This window comes from Sinocyclocheilus anshuiensis, unplaced genomic scaffold (genome assembly GCF_001515605.1).
Source record: "Sinocyclocheilus anshuiensis isolate Anshui unplaced genomic scaffold, SAMN03320099.WGS_v1.1 scaffold84, whole genome shotgun sequence".
Lineage (NCBI taxonomy): Eukaryota > Metazoa > Chordata > Actinopteri > Cypriniformes > Cyprinidae > Sinocyclocheilus > Sinocyclocheilus anshuiensis.
Genome location: NW_015557076.1, coordinates 187721 through 206046, shown reverse-complemented (window position 1 = coordinate 206046; position 18326 = coordinate 187721). Strand labels below are relative to the sequence as shown.

The window sequence follows — 18326 nt, the reverse complement described above, 5'->3', positions numbered from 1 at the left end:
TACGTCTAGTTCCTACAATACACACACCTGTGCTGGTGTGCATTAGAGCCTTTAATTAGCGATCTATATAAATGTGCTGCTTACTGACACACACACACACACATATCAGAGATCGTGCAGCTCACACATCCAGGAGCAAATAAACTTGTCAACGCTGCCCCATGACTTTTATTAATAACAATTTAAATACTGAATCACTACATTATATTTTCCAGCAGCGAGAGGATAAAATCTCTGCTTTTGAAGTAAACTCACTCTAAAAAGAGAAACGCACATACACGCAACTTTCATCTCTCTCTCTCTCTCTCGCTCTCTGAAATTGGCAATATTCGAGAAAGGGTTTAGCGATTTATAATTATTTTGGGTACTAGCCCCCCCCTCAGTGTTTATGGTGGTTATCGTCCTGATCAGATATGAAAATATGCTGTGGCACTATCGTGCAGTCTGTAATGATATTTCTCTTAAATGTGCCGAGACAGAACCTTACTCTGTTCAGCGCTGAACTGACGAGCAATTCCAGCTGCAGTGCTGAACCGATTCCCCATTGAGAGCCATGTTATCCTATCATCTGCATTCTGTCTTCTCGTGCATTTGTCTTGCATGGATGACCAGCCTTTTTGGAGGACTAGAATAAATTAGTGTCATTGTAAGGCCCAATCCCAATTCTATTTTATACCCCTTCCCCTACCCCTCCGCCTCCCCCTCGTCTCTTGAAACAGAGTGTCAAGGGGTAGGGGTGAAAATAATCACCTAAGAATTGGGACACCACTACTATACCATCACACGTCATCATACGTCGAGCAACTGTAACAATGAGGGAAGTGGAGGCAAGGTCGGATCCAATTGCAGCCTTTTATTCAAACAAAGAGCGTAGTCAGACAGGTAAAGGTCATACACCAGCAAACAGTGTCCAGAGAGCAAGGCAAGAGAATAATCCAACACAAGCAATAGATCAAGGCAAGCAGCAAATGATCAGAGGCAAGATAAACAGGCTAGGGTCAGAACAACAAGGCAAGGAACAAGACTAGGAAACAGGATACTAGGAAGCGCTTGGTATGGCAGCTAGGCTAATCAATACTGAGCACCTGGATGTGAGTGAGTGCAACCTTTATAGTGTCCGGGTTATTGGAAACAGGTGAGGGTGTAATCATAAGGGATCTTGGGAAATGGAGTCCAGGGTGAAATTCTGAGTGGCGTGTGTGGCAACCTCTGGTGGTGAGCAGGGAACGGATCGTGACAATTAATTTTCGTTAAAATATTTATTAATGCCAATAATGCTTACATTTATGTGTCTTTTTGTTCGGTCGGGCAGCCATGTTGCCGCTGTTGCCGGTTTACGCTGAGATAATTCATACCCCTTCATTTGTGAAGTCCTGTGTGGTCCTGAAAAATCTTCATTTGAAGGGCTATCTGGCCCTTCCCCTTCCCCCTCCAACCAAAAGAGAACCGAGACACCCCTACCCCTTCACGTGAACAGAAAGGGGAAGGGCTAAGGGGTAGAATTGGGATTGGGCCTAAAGCTGCAATACTCTAGAAATCACAGATTTGGAACAACCAGCTTCTCGTGCAGTGGCTGAAAGGGTCGTCCCTTGGTCTTCATCTGGACCATCTCCTGTCACAGGGTTTCAGTCACCTTAGAGCGGCCCGCCATCTAGCAATCTCAGTGAAAATTAGAGGAATGCTGCTAGTTAAATAGTGTTTGTCATATAATTAAGGAAATTATCACCAGGTGCCAGATCAACACCAATTACTTGGAGATATCTGAAAGTGTTCTCTAATTTTGATCAGAGTTCTTTTTCAAATATCTCATTTAAGTGTTTTATACTGTGGTTCAGAATACAATTAATTTATGAAACATGCTTAAAAAACTGCCATTCTTCTCCTGTTAGGATAACTTTAAACAGGACTAAGCAGTGAAGGCCAAAACAATAGTTTAACCAACTTTACATTTATAAACACAACTCAAGCTGAAGCAAGTGATGTAACAGAACTCTAACACACTGAGAAACACACTCTCAATCAGCACGGAAAACAGAAAAAGAGGATCAGATTAATTTGATATTGAGGGCCGTTCACACTAGTAGAGACACATTTATTTGTACAGTGCTTTTGACAATACATATCATTTCAAAGCAGCTTTACAGAAAATCAAGATTGTTACTATTTATAATATTTTAATATCTTAATGCCTTATAGTCACACTCAGCAGATTAGAACTGGATGCTAATAGATAGATTTTGCAATGATATAAACAATAAAACTGTTGAGATTTGCTATATAGTATGTATCGCTTTATGTGAGTGTACTGTACAGTATGTATGCGAATAAAGCTTATATATACATACTGTATATATCCAACTTTATATAAATATGTAGCCAATAATATACATTAATTTTAATTACAGTATACTGTATCTATGCAGATACAATTAGACATAATTGTATAATCAACCAAATTGGTGTAGAAAATGTTTTACTGAAAAAATTGCTAGTAAACTTCACAATTATTACAAAGAATCGACCAGTAACAATGAACTAAATAAGTTTTGAAGTAGAAAGACTGAAATGGTATTTTCTTTTAAAACATACTCCAATAATCCTTGTATTTACAATTTTCAAAAATACTTTTTTTACAGTGTACATTCAACATTATATAAAGAGCTCGGTTATAATATAAATTAATTATTTTTAAATGAAAAAAATAGATTTTTTGTTTCACTGGAAGCAACAAAGATTCATTTTAGTTGAGTGCATCTCTATTTCTGCTTTTAGCAGATGCTTTTTTGATACTTTTTACTGTGAATTCAAGCAATAAAGATTTCATCTGGGAATTGAACACTGTTTAGCTGGTAGAAATACAGTTTATTATTAATTTACACTACAGGACTTTAAGCAGTTTTAGAGATTATTAGGTCTTTTTCAGGTCGATCACTGAACTGCAGATGTTTAAACCATTTTAGCCCCTAAAACTCTCTCATATCACTGTTAAACTCTCGTCACTAACTAGTATATATTCTAGAACTCAATCTAGCAAAGCTCAGATTTTCAGTGACTTCCGAATTTTAATTGCTTTGAAATGTTTTAATTCAAAATCACCAATTGCTGTGTTTTCATGACTTTTGAGCACTTGTGCACATCGATCACCTCCTCGAGATTCATGATTAAAAGCTGTCTTTCATTTAAGCTTTTTCTTGCCATCATGCAGTCGCAGCCGCAAATCAAGAATTGCTAAAAACAGAAGCACAAAATAACATGTGATTGGTTTCCTCTTTCATAGTCTTGCTTACTCTACATCTCATGGTTCAGCCCAAACACGTATGTTAAAGCTCATGCTATACAATCCATATCAACATACAGTACATGTCAGACAAAATATTTACAAATGCAACGAGATGTGTGCTTTATATAAACCATAAAACTCCCAAAGTCAAACATAAGTGAAAATAAGTGCTTGACTTCCCAGGGAAGGTGCACGCACAATACTTCTCACTGCATGCGTGAGTTCTCATTCGCGTCTTCTGGCTCTTTAATGTTTAAAGGCTTAAATGAGTTTAGTTTAAACACAGATAGTAATGTGTGCTGTTCAGGTCTCACATGCGCATGTGCGCTATCAACACCCGGGTGATGACGGCATCAATGACTGCTCTTATTCCAGCATACGGCACTCGCATTTAACAAGGAGTGACAGGTTTGTCCACGTTTCTTTTTTCTTTTTTTGTTAATCGCTGATGTTGTAATGTATTGGGAAGCCAGAATGCGTATCCACTGACAGAAACATTAGCCAAACTTTAAAATTTTTACCAAACCATTATTACAGATGCCTTGTCAGATTTAAGAACTGTTTTTTTTACCTGTTACACCCCTAGAAAACACACTCCTCCTGAAGCTGCTGTGGATCGTTTGAGTGGTTCGGAGTGAACGTCACGTCGCCGTACTAAACCTCCTCCTCTTCCTCTTCTTCCTCTTCCTCCTCCTCCTCTTTCTCCTCCTCCTCTTCCTCCTCTTCCCTTCTCTTTGCCTGCAGTTGGACCGCGGCGTATTCCACATCAGCATCAGGGAGCGATTCTGCGGAGAAACAATGACAAGACGAAACATTACTTGACGTCTATACTCATTCTGGATAGCTGTTAGTCACTGCTAGTTTACTACAAAAATAGCAGCTTTAACACAACTGCTAACTGACAAATGAAGCTTTTCAGGAGTGACACTATTTCACTGAGAAAGTAGCAAACAATAATGATGAAAAAAGATCAAATCCAGTGCAAGTTAAACTAGCGATGGGAAGATCGGATCATTTTAACAACTCTCTTGCTCATTTTTATTCAATAAAATGAACGAATCTCTGAGTCATTTCGTTCATTTTAACAATTAAAAGGTTATACATTTACACAATCTTTGATCATATTCTAAATAAGAAAATCATTATATTGCAGCAAAAGATATGTGAACAAGTTCACTTCCCCGTTAGCACACATACGTCTGCAAGATGTCTGTTAAAGATCACTTCATCATGTCTAGATAAACTTTGAGTAAAGCAAAAGAGAGGTTTGGAGCCAGATTTTTGGAGCCTATATTCTTTTTCAAGTAGTCAAACAATCCAAAGAAAATGTCTTTAAAACAGAAAGAAAAATCGCGTACAAAATGAGATCAGATGAACGTGAACATTCATTGATAAACAAGTGAATGAATCTTCCTCAGAAGAGACAAAAACAGCAACTCACCTCAGTGTCTGACTTATATTATAATTACGGCCATAAGCTTTTTGTGAAATCTGGAGTAACTCAATCTGTTGCTTGACCTCTTCATATTTAAGGAGAGAACTATAGTTTCCAAAGTCAGACATAACTTGTTATGATTTTCAAGGGGGTAGAGTTTAGTAAGGACGCTATGATATGATCCTACCAATATCAGAGACCATTAAATTATCCCTAGCAATAATTCTGAGCAAACAATTAAATGTATGTTGTCTGCTGTTATTCTCCACCAATGCCAAAATCAAACCTCCACCCTTGGCCGAAAGTCAGAGCCAATCTGCAGATTTGAGTTGACAGATTTCACAGAAAATCCTGTAGCGTATGATGGTCACAGACTCTGATTTTTTTGTAGTTTTTTCTCCAGTCAGAGGAGATCAAACATGTTTGATATTTTCAGCCGATTTTAGAACACATTTTGTTTTCATCTATCACGCGTCTCCTTGCAACATGGTGCACATTATTGCATGTGTCTGTTGTGATCAGAAAAACTTTAAAGTCTGGTAGTGTATCATCGTCAGTCATTTAATGTATGATGGCCAGTTTTACCTCTGTGACTGTGTACAAAGTCGATAAATGTATGATGTCTAGTGTTTTAAAATCTGGTCAGATTTTAAAAGTCGTGTAGTGTATTCCAGCCTTAAGTTGAATGAGATTCGTATTCTAAACCACTAAACCTTTGTTTCTAATGCTGTTATTTCCACAGAAGACTTATACATGTCTATGTGAAGTCATAACCCTGTTGAAAAAAACAGCATATGCTGGTTAGGTATGTTTTGAAGCATGCAGCTGGTTTGAGCTGGTCCTTAATTGTAAACTCATAACCAGTTTACAACAGTTCAGGACCAACTATAGCCCAGCTTAAACCAGCTGCCATGCTTCAAAACATTCCTAACCAGCATATATTCAGTCACCGCACCAGCGTGGATATTTACTGTATTTCAGAATTACAGATACTAAGTCTTGGAAGTATGTCCAAAATAAGAAGTTTCACCGGAAAATGTCATCTGAACAAGTAACATGTCTGTCACTTTTACAATAAATTGCACTACCAATGATGATTAAATCTAATGATAGCAAAATTAGATCAGACGACGTCAAACCATGCAAATTATTGTTATACTTTGTTCTAAAATTGTTAATGTTAACAACATCTACATTGCTTAACTAAACTTCTTTGAGTTTCTTACCTGTATTCTCCTTTTCACCCTTTTTCTCATGAGAGATATCAGCGTATATGAGCTCTGTATCTCCAGCTGACGGGAAAACACTGACATTAGCAACAGATCAACTACAATCTCATATTTCAGTCATTAAAGTATTGCCTTCAGAACTATCCTCATAACAGATCATGCTGGATAAACGTTTTTCACATATAAGACTGTTTGCATGTAACGCACTGAGAAAAAGGCAAGGAAAGAATACAGTAAGTGAGGTCATATATTCACCAATCTTTGATTTATTGTATCTCATTCATGAAACGTTTGTAAATATATGAGTAAATTCTGAGTGATTTGCACATAGAAAGCACCTTCCCAAAAAATTCACAAACACTTCATTAAACCTCAGACTTCATAGTTAAACATGTATGTTAATGAATTCCAGTCAATTGTAAACAAGGCGTGCATGTCTGCACATTTATAATTGGCAATTTATTTTCACAATTAACTAACTGGTTAACTAATTAATTTTGTAATTATACTGTATATTATTATGGTAAATAGTGTTATTTTAAATTATATAAAAAATTATAAATAAATGCTCAAAACAAATTCCTTGTATGTCTAAACATACCTGGTAATAAAGCTCTTTCTGATTCTGATTAAAATGTAGTGTCAACAGAATACTAAACATTTAAATGTTTTATGCACGCTTCGCCCAAAGCAATCAGAGAGAATTTTAAAACTATGGAAGAAAAAACACAAGGCCACTTAAAACAACCTCCAAAACTGCTTTGAAAAGTTCATTCATAACAACTGCAACAGCAACAAGAACAGAAAAACTTCATGCAATTAACAGCACAGTAAATTAGTTCAAAAATCATTTTAGCTACAGAAGAGCCTGTGAATCCCTCACTGCCATCATTATTATTGAAAACATGAAAGAACCCCCCCCCCATGAAAACACAAAGAACCAAAAGCAGATCTAATTAAATCTATGTTGTCTTTAATTGAAAAATATGCCTTTTCATATATACTATATACTGTATATACGTACGCACCCATGCACACACACACACATACTTGTTTTCTATGAAAAACAACGATTGTCACTTATTTTCCTTTTCTGAAATTGGCAACCCTAGCAGAGGTCAAACTAGAGGTCACAGCTGCAGTAGTTGGTCCTGTAATAAAACATCAGCATAGAATCACCTGCTTTCTCTCTTAATATTAATTACTGCAGAGATAATAAATCATTTTGAAGAATTAAGTGGCCAGTTGAGAGAATCGATTCGTCTGAATCTCATGAAACCTGTCAAGGACACGTCCAGGTCACATTTCAGTTCAAAACTGTAATTAGTAAGTAATATTTAGCATGTTTCATTGAATGTTTTTAGGGGCATTAAACCCTTTTGCAATGTGACATTTACCCCTCAAATCTAATTTCTGACATATGAGGAAAATGCAAAAACATGAAAATAAATAAAATAAAATGATAAATTCTCAACACATGAATGCAAAAATCTATGTTAATCATAATATGTATAAAATAACTAAAATCATCATATCATCATAAAATGTACCTGAGAGAAATGTATCATATTGCATCAAATAAAAATGTATTGTAGGCAATTGCAGTAATAAGAATCAAGTAACAAAATATCACTGTAAATAATTGCAATTACAAAAAGAAAAAAAAAAAAAATTCTAAAACATTACAGTAAAGCAAGTTTAGGGAGTAGGAGTGTATTTAATTGTCATGAAAATAGCAATGCAAATAAAATGAATAGCTGTAAAATAGTCCTTATTTCCTTTATGCAAAATATGATTTCTTTTGATTTTGAGGTGAAATGTTTGTTTGTTGTTTATAATTTAGTGCCATGCCAGCGACTGAGACAGTGAGAAACAAGTGAAAAAGAGTAAATAAGAAAATAAATAAAGTATATATAAACAACAAATAAAAACTAAAAGGTTTTAAAGTGAATTGTCCATAAAAAAAAAAGTTAGACCATGAACCTAGCCTCACTTTATTAATAATCTTTCCTTAAGAATAAACCAAAAAGGAGAGTCCTAGAGGAGTTAAACTCATCACAATCCACCAAAATACACTTCAGAGATACTGCATTCTGTCATAAGGGGATTCAGTGGAGAAATGTGACTTTGACATGTTCTTGACAGGTTTTGTGAGATTCTGCATCACTCTTGTTGCTGTTGCTGTAGTCTAGTAAATACTTCATTCATGTATTAGAAGCTCACCAGTAGGACACACTAGTCTAATGGTCTTCTGTGTGTGACTGACGTGGTTCTTCACGCTGCAGCTGATGTCTCCATCAGTTCCCTCATCCAGATCAATGCTGCTGTTTCCATCCATCAGTGGATCTCCATTCAGAGTCCAGCTGTAGAGGAGCGGATCCCCCTCAGAGGAGCAGGACACCCTCATCACCCCACTGGAGGAGCAGATGATTGACACTTCCACTGAGCCAATAGGAGCTGGAGGGAGGGACACATCACAGTCACATGACAAACACAGGAGAATCTTGTTCTTCCACACGACTCATACTATTACTGGAGTCTGTAGTGTGTTTACTGTGTGCTACAGGAATAAAAACCTTCCCAGAGATTCAACTGATTCATCTGCATGAGAGTGAGATCTTTGGAGAACATGAGACTGGAATGAGTCTGATGAGAGAGTTTCTGTACCTTCAACAATCACTTGAAGATCTCTAGATGTTTCTGTGCCGTCTGAGCGTTCGAGTGTTAATCTGTAATTCCCTGAATCTGTTTTGATCACACGGTTTATTATCACAGTCCCATTAATGACTGTCACTTCAGGTCTGTTATTATAAAGATCACATTCCTTTATCCTGCCATATTTTACTCTACAAACTCGATCATCTTGTGTGTTGTTGTTTATTCTCTTTATTATTTTCAGCTCATATTCTCTAGCGTCCAGCACCGTCAGCAGATTGAGTTTGTGTCCCAGAGCTGCGTAACAGGGATCAGATTGATCAAACCTGCATTTTACTTCCAGACCTGAAGAACAAAACACACACACAATGAAATGAACCAAAATCTACAGACATCATGAACTAAAATCAGGAACAAATAGCATGACCACCTGGTAATTGCTCCATTGCAGGATGTAGATATGATTTTGCGGGACACGTGTGTGAGAGAGAAATGTATTACTATTATACTATATAAATACTGATTTGCATTAGTGGGAATGCGGAGGGAGAACAAACTGCAGGGCAAAACTAAAATAAGCCTAATGTTAGTGTAATCTATCAGCACATTTATTCACGTAGCCTACCAGACATGAGTGGCATGTCATAAAATATTTTAATATGACTGAATTTGTGTTTAACATGATCACAATTTGACACAAACATTGTAAGTTACCAATTTACTAATGTTTACTAAAGTTTTACTAAAGTTACTAAATACACAGTTATTCAAACAGCGAATAATACAGAAAGCAAGCATAGAACACTATCATATCTAATATTATCACTGATTATAGTCTAATGCGAGTTTACGCATTTACAAAATAACTCCCGCTATAATTAATGAAGCTGCCTACACTGTGAAATTAATCTCTTATATCATTTATTTGTGTTTGTAGGAGCAAAGAAAGCAACATTTCCTTACTTTGGCAAAGGAAAACAGTCTCCTCTTGGCTTATATCAAAATCCTCTGACATTTTTCTTTACTAATCCTCGTTTTGTACTTCTAATTCATGACCGGTGTTTTGTTTTGCTCTCTCCTCTGCGCTTCTGCATTCCTACGTCATCCACTGGAACGCCACTCTCTCGTGAACACAAGTATGACAGTTAGTGGAAGCTATAGATTATGGTTTATAAAGTTTTAAATATGGATATTATTCTAACACAAACGCATCGATTCGCTTCAGAAGGCCTTTATTAACCCACAGGAGCCGTGTGGAGCACTTTTATGATGGATGGATGCACTTTATTGGACTTCTTTTGGACTATTGTAAAAAAACACCCATTCACTGCCATTAATATAACTCTGATTGTATTCGTCTGAAAGAAGAAAGTCATAGACAGCTACGATGGCTTGAGGGTGAGTAAATCATGGGGTCATTTTCATTTTTGGGTGAACTATCCCTGTAAATGCGTTTTACCGGATTCAGTGCATCTTGAACTTGTAAGATCTGGCAGGTTTGATCAGAATGCTCTTATCCAGGATGTGTCTAGAAGTAGTTCTGGTTGGAGTAGCTGTATTTAATGACTTTGATGAGTTCCACACTGATTCATTTGCTCCGCTCACGCAGTCGTCATCAGCAGAAAAATCTCTCTCTATTAATGCATTGGCTGGTTATTTCCCTGCTCTATAGAAGATGACAACTGCGCAAATGGATTTTTAAAAGCCAATCGCATCTTTTTTTATTGTGGTATTTTAATTTCAGGAAAGAAAAAAAATAACAGAGCCTATAGATCCCTTGCTGCCATCATTATTATTAGGTTTCATTGTAATTTACATTATTTGTTGTAGCTCAGCACTCACACATCCTGGAAGAAAATGCTGTAGTGTAGGTGACATTCATACTTGAGAAACTCGTACCATATTCTGATGTCTGTGTCGACGTAGAGGTCAAACTAGAGGTCACAGCTGCATTAATATTAATTACTGCAGAGATAATCAATCATTTTGAAGAATTAAGTGGCCAATTGAGAGAACTGATTCATCTGAATCTCATGAAACCTGTCAAGGACCCGTCCAGGTCACATTTCAGTTCAAAAGTAATTTTCAGTAATATAATATAAAATAGTAAGTTTCAGTAATATTTAGCATGTTTCATTGAATGTTTTTAGGGGCATTAAACCCTTTTGCAATGTGACATTTACCCCTCAAGTCTAATTTCTGACATATGAGGAAAAGGCAAAAACATGAAAATAAATAAAATAAAATGCATTAATGCAAAAAAACAATATGAACTATAATGTGTATAAAATAACTAAAATCATCATATAATCATCATAAAATGTACCTGAGAGAAATGTATCATATTGCATCAAATAAAAATGTATTGTATGCAATTGCAGTAATAAGAATCAAGTAATAAAATATGACTGTAAATAATTGCAATTACAAACAAAAAATAATAATAATTCTAAAACATTACAGTAAAGAAAATTTCTTCGGGAGTATGAATGTTTTTAATTGTCATGAAAATAACAATGCAAATAAAATGAATGGTTGTAAAATAGTCCTTATTTTCTTTGTGCAAAATATAATTTCTTTTGATTTTGGGGTGAAATGTTTGTTTGTTGTTTATAATTCAGTGCCATGCCAGCGACTGCCAAGAAACAAGTGAAAAATAGTACAATTAAATAAATAAACAATAAATAAAAACAAAAAGGTTATAAAGTTTATTTTATATGAAAGAAAAGTTAGACCATGAACCTAGCCTAACTTGATTAATAATCTTTCCTTAAGAATCAACCAAAAAGGAGAGTCCTAGAGGAGTTAAACTCATCACAATCCACCAAAATACACTTCAGAGATACTGCATTCTGTCATAAGGGGATTCAGTGGAGAAATGTGACTTTGACATGTTCTTGACAGGTTTTGTGAGATTCTGCATCACTCTTGTTGCTGTTGCTGTAGTCTAGTAAATACTTCATTCATGTATTAGAAGCTCACCAGTAGGACACACTAGTCTAATGGTCTTCTGTGTGTGACTGACGTGGTTCTTCACGCTGCAGCTGATGTCTCCATCAGTTCCCTCATCCAGATCAATGCTGCTGTTTCCATCCATCAGTGGATCTCCATTCAGAGTCCAGCTGTAGAGGAGCTCTGTGGTTATATGTGACATTCATGTATTAGAAGCTCACCAGGACAGGGTTGGACTCTAATGGTCTTCTGTGCGTGACTGACGTGGTTCTTCACACTGCAGCTGATGTCTCCATCAGTTCCCTCATCCAGATCAATGCTGCTGTTTCCATCCATCAGTGGATCTCCATTCAGAGTCCAGCTGTAGAGGAGCTGATCCCCCTCAGATGAGCAGAACACTGACCTCTGATTGGAGGAGCAGATGATTGACACTTCCACTGAGCCAATAGGAGCTGGAGGGAGGGACACATGACAGTCACATGACTCTTTCTCGACTAATTCTGTAACCAGAGTCAATGTCAAGACATTTCTAAACAAAATGTACTGCTGAAAGGATAGCTGGATGGAAGTAAAAATGCAGCATACATTAGTCATGTGATAACAATGTAGCAAATGACTGTTTGAAATGCTTTTATGTGTCATTTTTGCAATATACAGTAAGCAGCATGCAGTAAGCAAAATAGACTAAGTACATGAAAGGTGCAGATGAATTAGACTAAATTATTTCCTGACATTCAATAATGAGCTGCAATAAAAACCTTCCTAGAGATTAAACTGATTCATCTGCATGAGAGTGGGTTCTTCACGCTGCAGCTGATGTCTCCATCAGTTCCCTCATCCAGATCAATGCTGCTGTTTCCATCCATCAGTGGATCTCCATTCAGAGTCCAGCTGTAGAGGAGCGGATCCCCCTCAGAGGAGCAGGACACCCTCATCACCCCACTGGAGGAGCAGATGATTGACACTTCCACTGAGCCAATAGGAGCTGGAGGGAGGAACACATGACAGTCACATGACAAACACAGGAGAATCTTGTTCTTTCACACTACTCATACTATTACTGGAGTCTGTAGTGTGTTTACTGTGTGCTACAGGAATAAAAACCTTCCCAGAGATTCAACTGATTCATCTGCATGAGAGTGAGATCTTTGGAGAACATGAGACTGGAATGAGTCTGATGAGAGAGTTTCTGTACCTTCAACAATCACTTGAAGATCTCTAGATGTTTCTGTGCCGTCTGAGCGTTCGAGTGTTAATCTGTAATTCCCTGAATCTGCTCTGATCACACGGTTTATTATCACAGTCCCATTAATGACTGTCACTTCAGGTCTGTTATTATAAAGATCACATTCTTTCTCCTTTATCCTGCCATTCTTTACTCTACAAACTGGATCATCTTGCATGTTATTTATTCTGTGATGTAACTTCAGGTCATATTCTCTAGTGTCCCGCACCATCTGCAGATTGAGTTTGTGTCCCAGAGCTGCGTAACAGGGATCAAACCTGTAGAACCGATCCAGACCTGATCAGATCAAATAAATTAATTAACAAGTGATGAACATTCATGTATTGATCTTTAACCTGAAGTTAGATGTTAGACATATAGAGAGAGAGAGAGACCTGTACAAGAAGAGTACCAGAATGACATGATGCAGTGAAAAAAGGAATAGATCAACCTTTTTAAACATCACGTTAGCTTAGATTTCAAGATCTTTAAAGGGGTCATGACACGAGAAATACTTCAGGTCTGTTATTGTAAAGATCACATTCCCTCTTGCTGCCTTTTCTTACTCTACAAACTGGATCATCTTGTGTGTAGTTTATTCTCTTTATTAACATCAGCTCATATTCTCTAGCGTCCCGCACCATCGGCAGATTGAGTTTGTGTCCCAGAGCTGCATAACAGGGATCAGGTTGATTAAAACTGCAGTTCCACTCCAGACCTGAAGAACAACACACACACACACACACACACACACACACACACACAGGTTTATTTGACTATATTACTGAGCTATTCTCATAGAACTCCATTGTTTTTTTATATGAAGTTAATAATATTTTCTGTCTCCTAACCCAAGCCCTAAATACAACCCTCACAGAAACCGGTGCAAAACACTAGACTTATAGCATAGACATTTCTTCTTAAAAATTTTCTTATTTTTCGTAATTTATAACGAAACATGATTTTACTGATTTATAAGCCTATTTAATTTCAAATGTTAGCTTAGATTTCAAGATCTTTCAAGGGGTCATGACATGAGAAATCAAACTTGCCTTGATCTTTTGGCATATAAGAGGTACCATTAAAACATCCTGCAAGTTTCATAGCTTAAAATATCCTCCTCGTTATAAACAAAGCTTTTATAGAATCAAGCTCAAAAACAGCTCGTTTGGATCTGAGGTGCCATGTGATGTCACAAGGGCACAAACAGCCCCGCCCCCTGGTGATCAGTCGCTTATCGGCTGACACTTGTTTACACTGAATGCGACGCGTCAAAGATCGAATCTTCACTGACAGACAGACAGCAGCTCTACTGATACACCAGGAAATTACACCACTTTAACAAAGAAAGAAGAAAGAGGAAGCTTTTCAGAGAGGGTCAATGTGGGTCAACAGTTCATTCTTAAATACCTAAAAAAAAAAGACAAACTAACAAGATGTAGCATTTCTACATCACATTACTAAAAAGTGTCTGTAATTATTTTTGACACATCTTTGTTTAACACCCAATAAACACAGAAATCAAAAGAGTTTATGAGCTCATCAAAGGCTTTTGACAGATTGATTTCAAACAAGCTTCAGTATTTATTATGAGTATATGCAATATAAATACAATATAAATAGTAGCTGAAATGCATTTGTGATTTGGATCCAAAAAAGCAAAGCAAATAAAATAAGTGAAACCCAGTGAAAAATAAACTTAATATATAAACTTCAGCATAACATAAACTCTTCAGCATAACATAAACTCATAAACATCAAATATAACTCCACATTCAACTCTAATAGGTCTTTCCATTTACATAAGAATGCATAAAATAACCTTTAATTGCATATTTTACTCTCCTGACCTGATTTAGTTAATACAACAGAAATGATTCACGAACTAGGCAAATACAGAAATTTCAGAAGCTGTGAGAAATATTTAGTGTACTCCACTAATATACAGTGTTAAGAAGAACAAATACACTTGTAGATCCCTGCAAACTTCTCTTACTGTAATATTTTAATATTACAACACGTTTTCAGAAGAGACCGGATGACACTCATCAGAGCTCACAGTGTATTTATAAGAACAGTGCGCTGCTTCTGTGAGAGAAAAGGAAGTTTAGATCATTCACAGGTGTGTCCTTGCACAAGGACACAAAAATAGCTAACACATATATATGTGCTTTACTGTTATGGTGGGGACTTTCCATTGACTGATGTTCCTACAGTTTTATATTTTCATAAAGACATTATTTAATATAATAACAAGCTGTTTTTTTATAATAGCAGGGCTCATAATAAAACGAAAAATTGGCCATAAAAACCATTAACAAACATCTACTAAAGAAAACATCTGTCATGATTTGCACATCTGTCAACTTTTACCCAAGTCTGAATCCACGAGGTCTGACACAAAATGATCAATGATCAAAATGAGCTGCACTGTGAGTCAAATATACAGGAAAAAGCAGCTAAATAAGCCAGTTATCATAAGGATTTTTATCATGTCAGTTTTAAAGCCTGCATGTGTGGTTTGAAAGTATATTTTAAAGCTTTCACTGATTGCTGCAGTCTTTTAAAACATTTCTGCTGACAGAGCAGCTCAGTTTGTTCTGAAATGATGAGACTGAGATCTCTGTCATTACTCACGTTCACCACAAGAGGTCTCCATCAGCATCTGTTGCCATAGTAACACCAGCCTGTTGCCATAGTAACAGCAGCCTGTTTCAGCCTCTGCTTCATGTCTGACCTGAATCTCCTGGAGGTCATGGGAAATTTGACTGGATTTCAGCTATCGGATGGACCCTTTTCACATTTCCGGGTTTCTCAGCAGCGGAAGTCGTCATAGTTGGGTTACCTTGAAGAGCAGCGAATGGGAGAGTACCACAAATATATTTTTTTGCATTCCCATTTGCTCAAATAGCAAAAGAAAAACTCCACAATAGTGTTTTCGTGACTTTCAATAAAAGGAAAACAATTGAGAGAGACTGATAACGGCAGTCAGAAGAGAGAACCATGTCAAATTTACCGTCCCTCCCATAGACGCTGCATTAGAAACACCCTCGCATTAGCGTTAACTGTTTTTTTGTAATTTGATGCAAAGGTGATATAATACAAATAATAGTGTTATAAATGTACATACACTTTTTAAAAAATACAAATATGAAAAACTTTCGAGGATTTACGATGCTGATGACCGTTAAACTTAGAAACACCCTCGCCTTAGCGTTAACTGTTTTTTTGTAATTTGATGCAAAGGTGATATAATACAAATAATAGTGTTATAAATGTACATACACTTTTTAAAAAATACAAATATGAAAAACTTTCGAGGATTTACGATGCTGATGACCGTTAAACACGTCATCACAGTCTTGTGAAAAGGGTCTATTGGATCACATATTAAAATTGTTTTGTTTAAAAGAAAAAGAAAAAAAAGCAACTAAAATTTTATTTGATCAAACCTTCAGTGTTGTTCAAAACATTTTAGTAGGAATGGGATACATTTGATCCAGAAATATCAGGATTCAGGGTTAATTTCAGGAACGCAATATTTTACTTGCGCATCTAGTGTGAAACGGGCCTCTCAGTAACAAACAGAAAAATAGCAGATTTTGGATTCTGCGGGTTTGCGATCTCGAGGAGGCGGGGCTCGGAGCGCAGGACCGACTGGGTTCTAGTGGGGGTTCAAGTTTGAAGGCAGTGGGTTCTCGCGTTCGGGAGATACGAGCGGAAATGTCTGCGAGCCGTCTGCCATTATACGGTAAGGTACTCGTTTTGCTTTATCGCTTATATCTCAGCAGTGAAGCAGGGGCAGGGGCGCCGCTATGGTTTCTGGGCCCCCTGAACAGCATATTGACTCTGGCGACCTCGCTCTTGGTAAAAATAGGCCCTTGGAATCGCCCTAACCTTCCCCCCTGTTACGGCGTCCCTGAGCGGGGGTCCCAGAGGTTGAAACTTGGGTTGAGTGCAGGTCTCTTTGGCCCCGTCCAAACGCAACAAGCCCCATGGTTCGATTTGGTAGTTATAGCCGGTCAAATTTTCAACTTTTGAGAGCGCTATCTCCGTGAGTTGGGGACCGGTGTTCTGACGGGAGTGTACTGAAATGTACTGATTGTACTGAAATTCACCTGCTTTGGCAGTCAGGGGAGAAATTAAGCTTATCAAAACTTTGAATCATTTGAACAAATTACTTCACAAAATGATTCACTGTTCAAGCGCTCGAAACGCCACACGCTAGTGACGCCTGCTGGTCAGAACGATGTAAATGCAACGAAAACTCCAAGCATGCATTAAATTACCTTTAGCAAACCGATTTTATTGAAAGTGTTGTAAGTACCAGCCATTGACCCAACAACGGAATCCAACAGCATGGGTGAAGGTATAATGTGTTTAAGTCTTTTACTTGCGCTTCTGTAAGGTTCACTTAATTTATTTTGAATTTGACTGAATTTAAATTTTATTGTAGCTCTGTGCTTAATCTGACTGCAATTTCAAGAGAACATTAAATGTAGACCCAGTATCGCGTGGCCGTCGCAGGTCTCACGATCACAAACTCACCAGTTCTGAGTTTAGTCAGAGGATGCAGAGAGTAAACTAATATCTTTAATTCGGCTGTCACATGCTCGCTCATTCAAAAAGTGTAGTTTCCTCAGTCATGCAGCTGCAACTTGCTAAGTCAGTGAGAGTTTCAATTTTATTGTAGCTCTGTGTTTAATCTGACTCCAATCGTTAAGTGATTGTTCAAATTTGACTACATTACTGATTAACAGCTGATCATAAGATTATATGTGGCTGAATTTAGATATTTGATTATTCTGGACAACCTATACTTTCAATTATTTGTTCATTAGGGACCCAGTGCCGCACAGAGTCTCATGCCGGCTGGAGGTCATGGATCTCACAATCATAAACTTGCCAGTTCTGATCTTAGTCAGGGGGTGTAAATTAACTAATACCTTTAAGTTGGCTACAACATGTTTGCTCATACAAAAAGTGTAGTTTTGTTAGTCATGTTACTACAACTTGCTAAGTCAGTGATAGACAGAAATCAAAAGGTCCCACATGATGTGCCTCATACTCCATTCACTGGGCCTTCAGTTTGACCTGTCCAGAAATACCAGACTCCACTGGCCCCGGAATCTACTAGTCACAATGATTTCAGAAGAGTTCAGAATAAATCAAATGTAACCTTTTATTTGTCAGGTAAAAATCTATCATGCCAATTATATTATTAAAGGGGTCATATTATAATAGGGGTCAGGATCAATTTTTCCTTTCTCTTTGGAGTGTTACAAGCTCTTGGTGCATAAAGAAGATCTGTAAAGTTGCAAAGTCATTACACCAAATACACAAAATAATGTTCTTTTTAGCAGAATCATATGACCCCTTTAAACAATGGAAATCCGATACAGAATTCAACTCAGTTCCAATTCAGACAAATACATTACATTAACTGCTCACAGATGAATCTAAGAGTGAGAGATGCATACCTGACAGCAGAGAAACACACAGCAGCATGTGAGAGATTTGGATGCAGAGCTCCAGAGACTCTCTCACACA

At 37.1% G+C, this 18326-nt stretch overlaps 1 protein-coding gene across 1 annotated transcript in view; it reads right to left on the bottom strand.

Annotated features, from left to right (window-relative positions):
- Positions 1–5482: 5482 nt before the first annotated feature.
- LOC107676770 (uncharacterized) overlaps positions 5483–18326 on the bottom strand; it is a 15761-nt gene continuing 2917 nt past the window's right edge. The window contains exons 2-6 of the mRNA XM_016471452.1: positions 13055–13073; positions 8612–8925; positions 8168–8401; positions 5942–6007; positions 5483–5490 (exon numbers count right to left, since the gene is read on the bottom strand). Of these exons, the coding sequence (XP_016326938.1) occupies positions 5483–5490; positions 5942–6007; positions 8168–8401; positions 8612–8925; positions 13055–13073 (641 nt within the window). The remainder of the gene's footprint in view (positions 5491–5941; positions 6008–8167; positions 8402–8611; positions 8926–13054; positions 13074–18326) is intronic.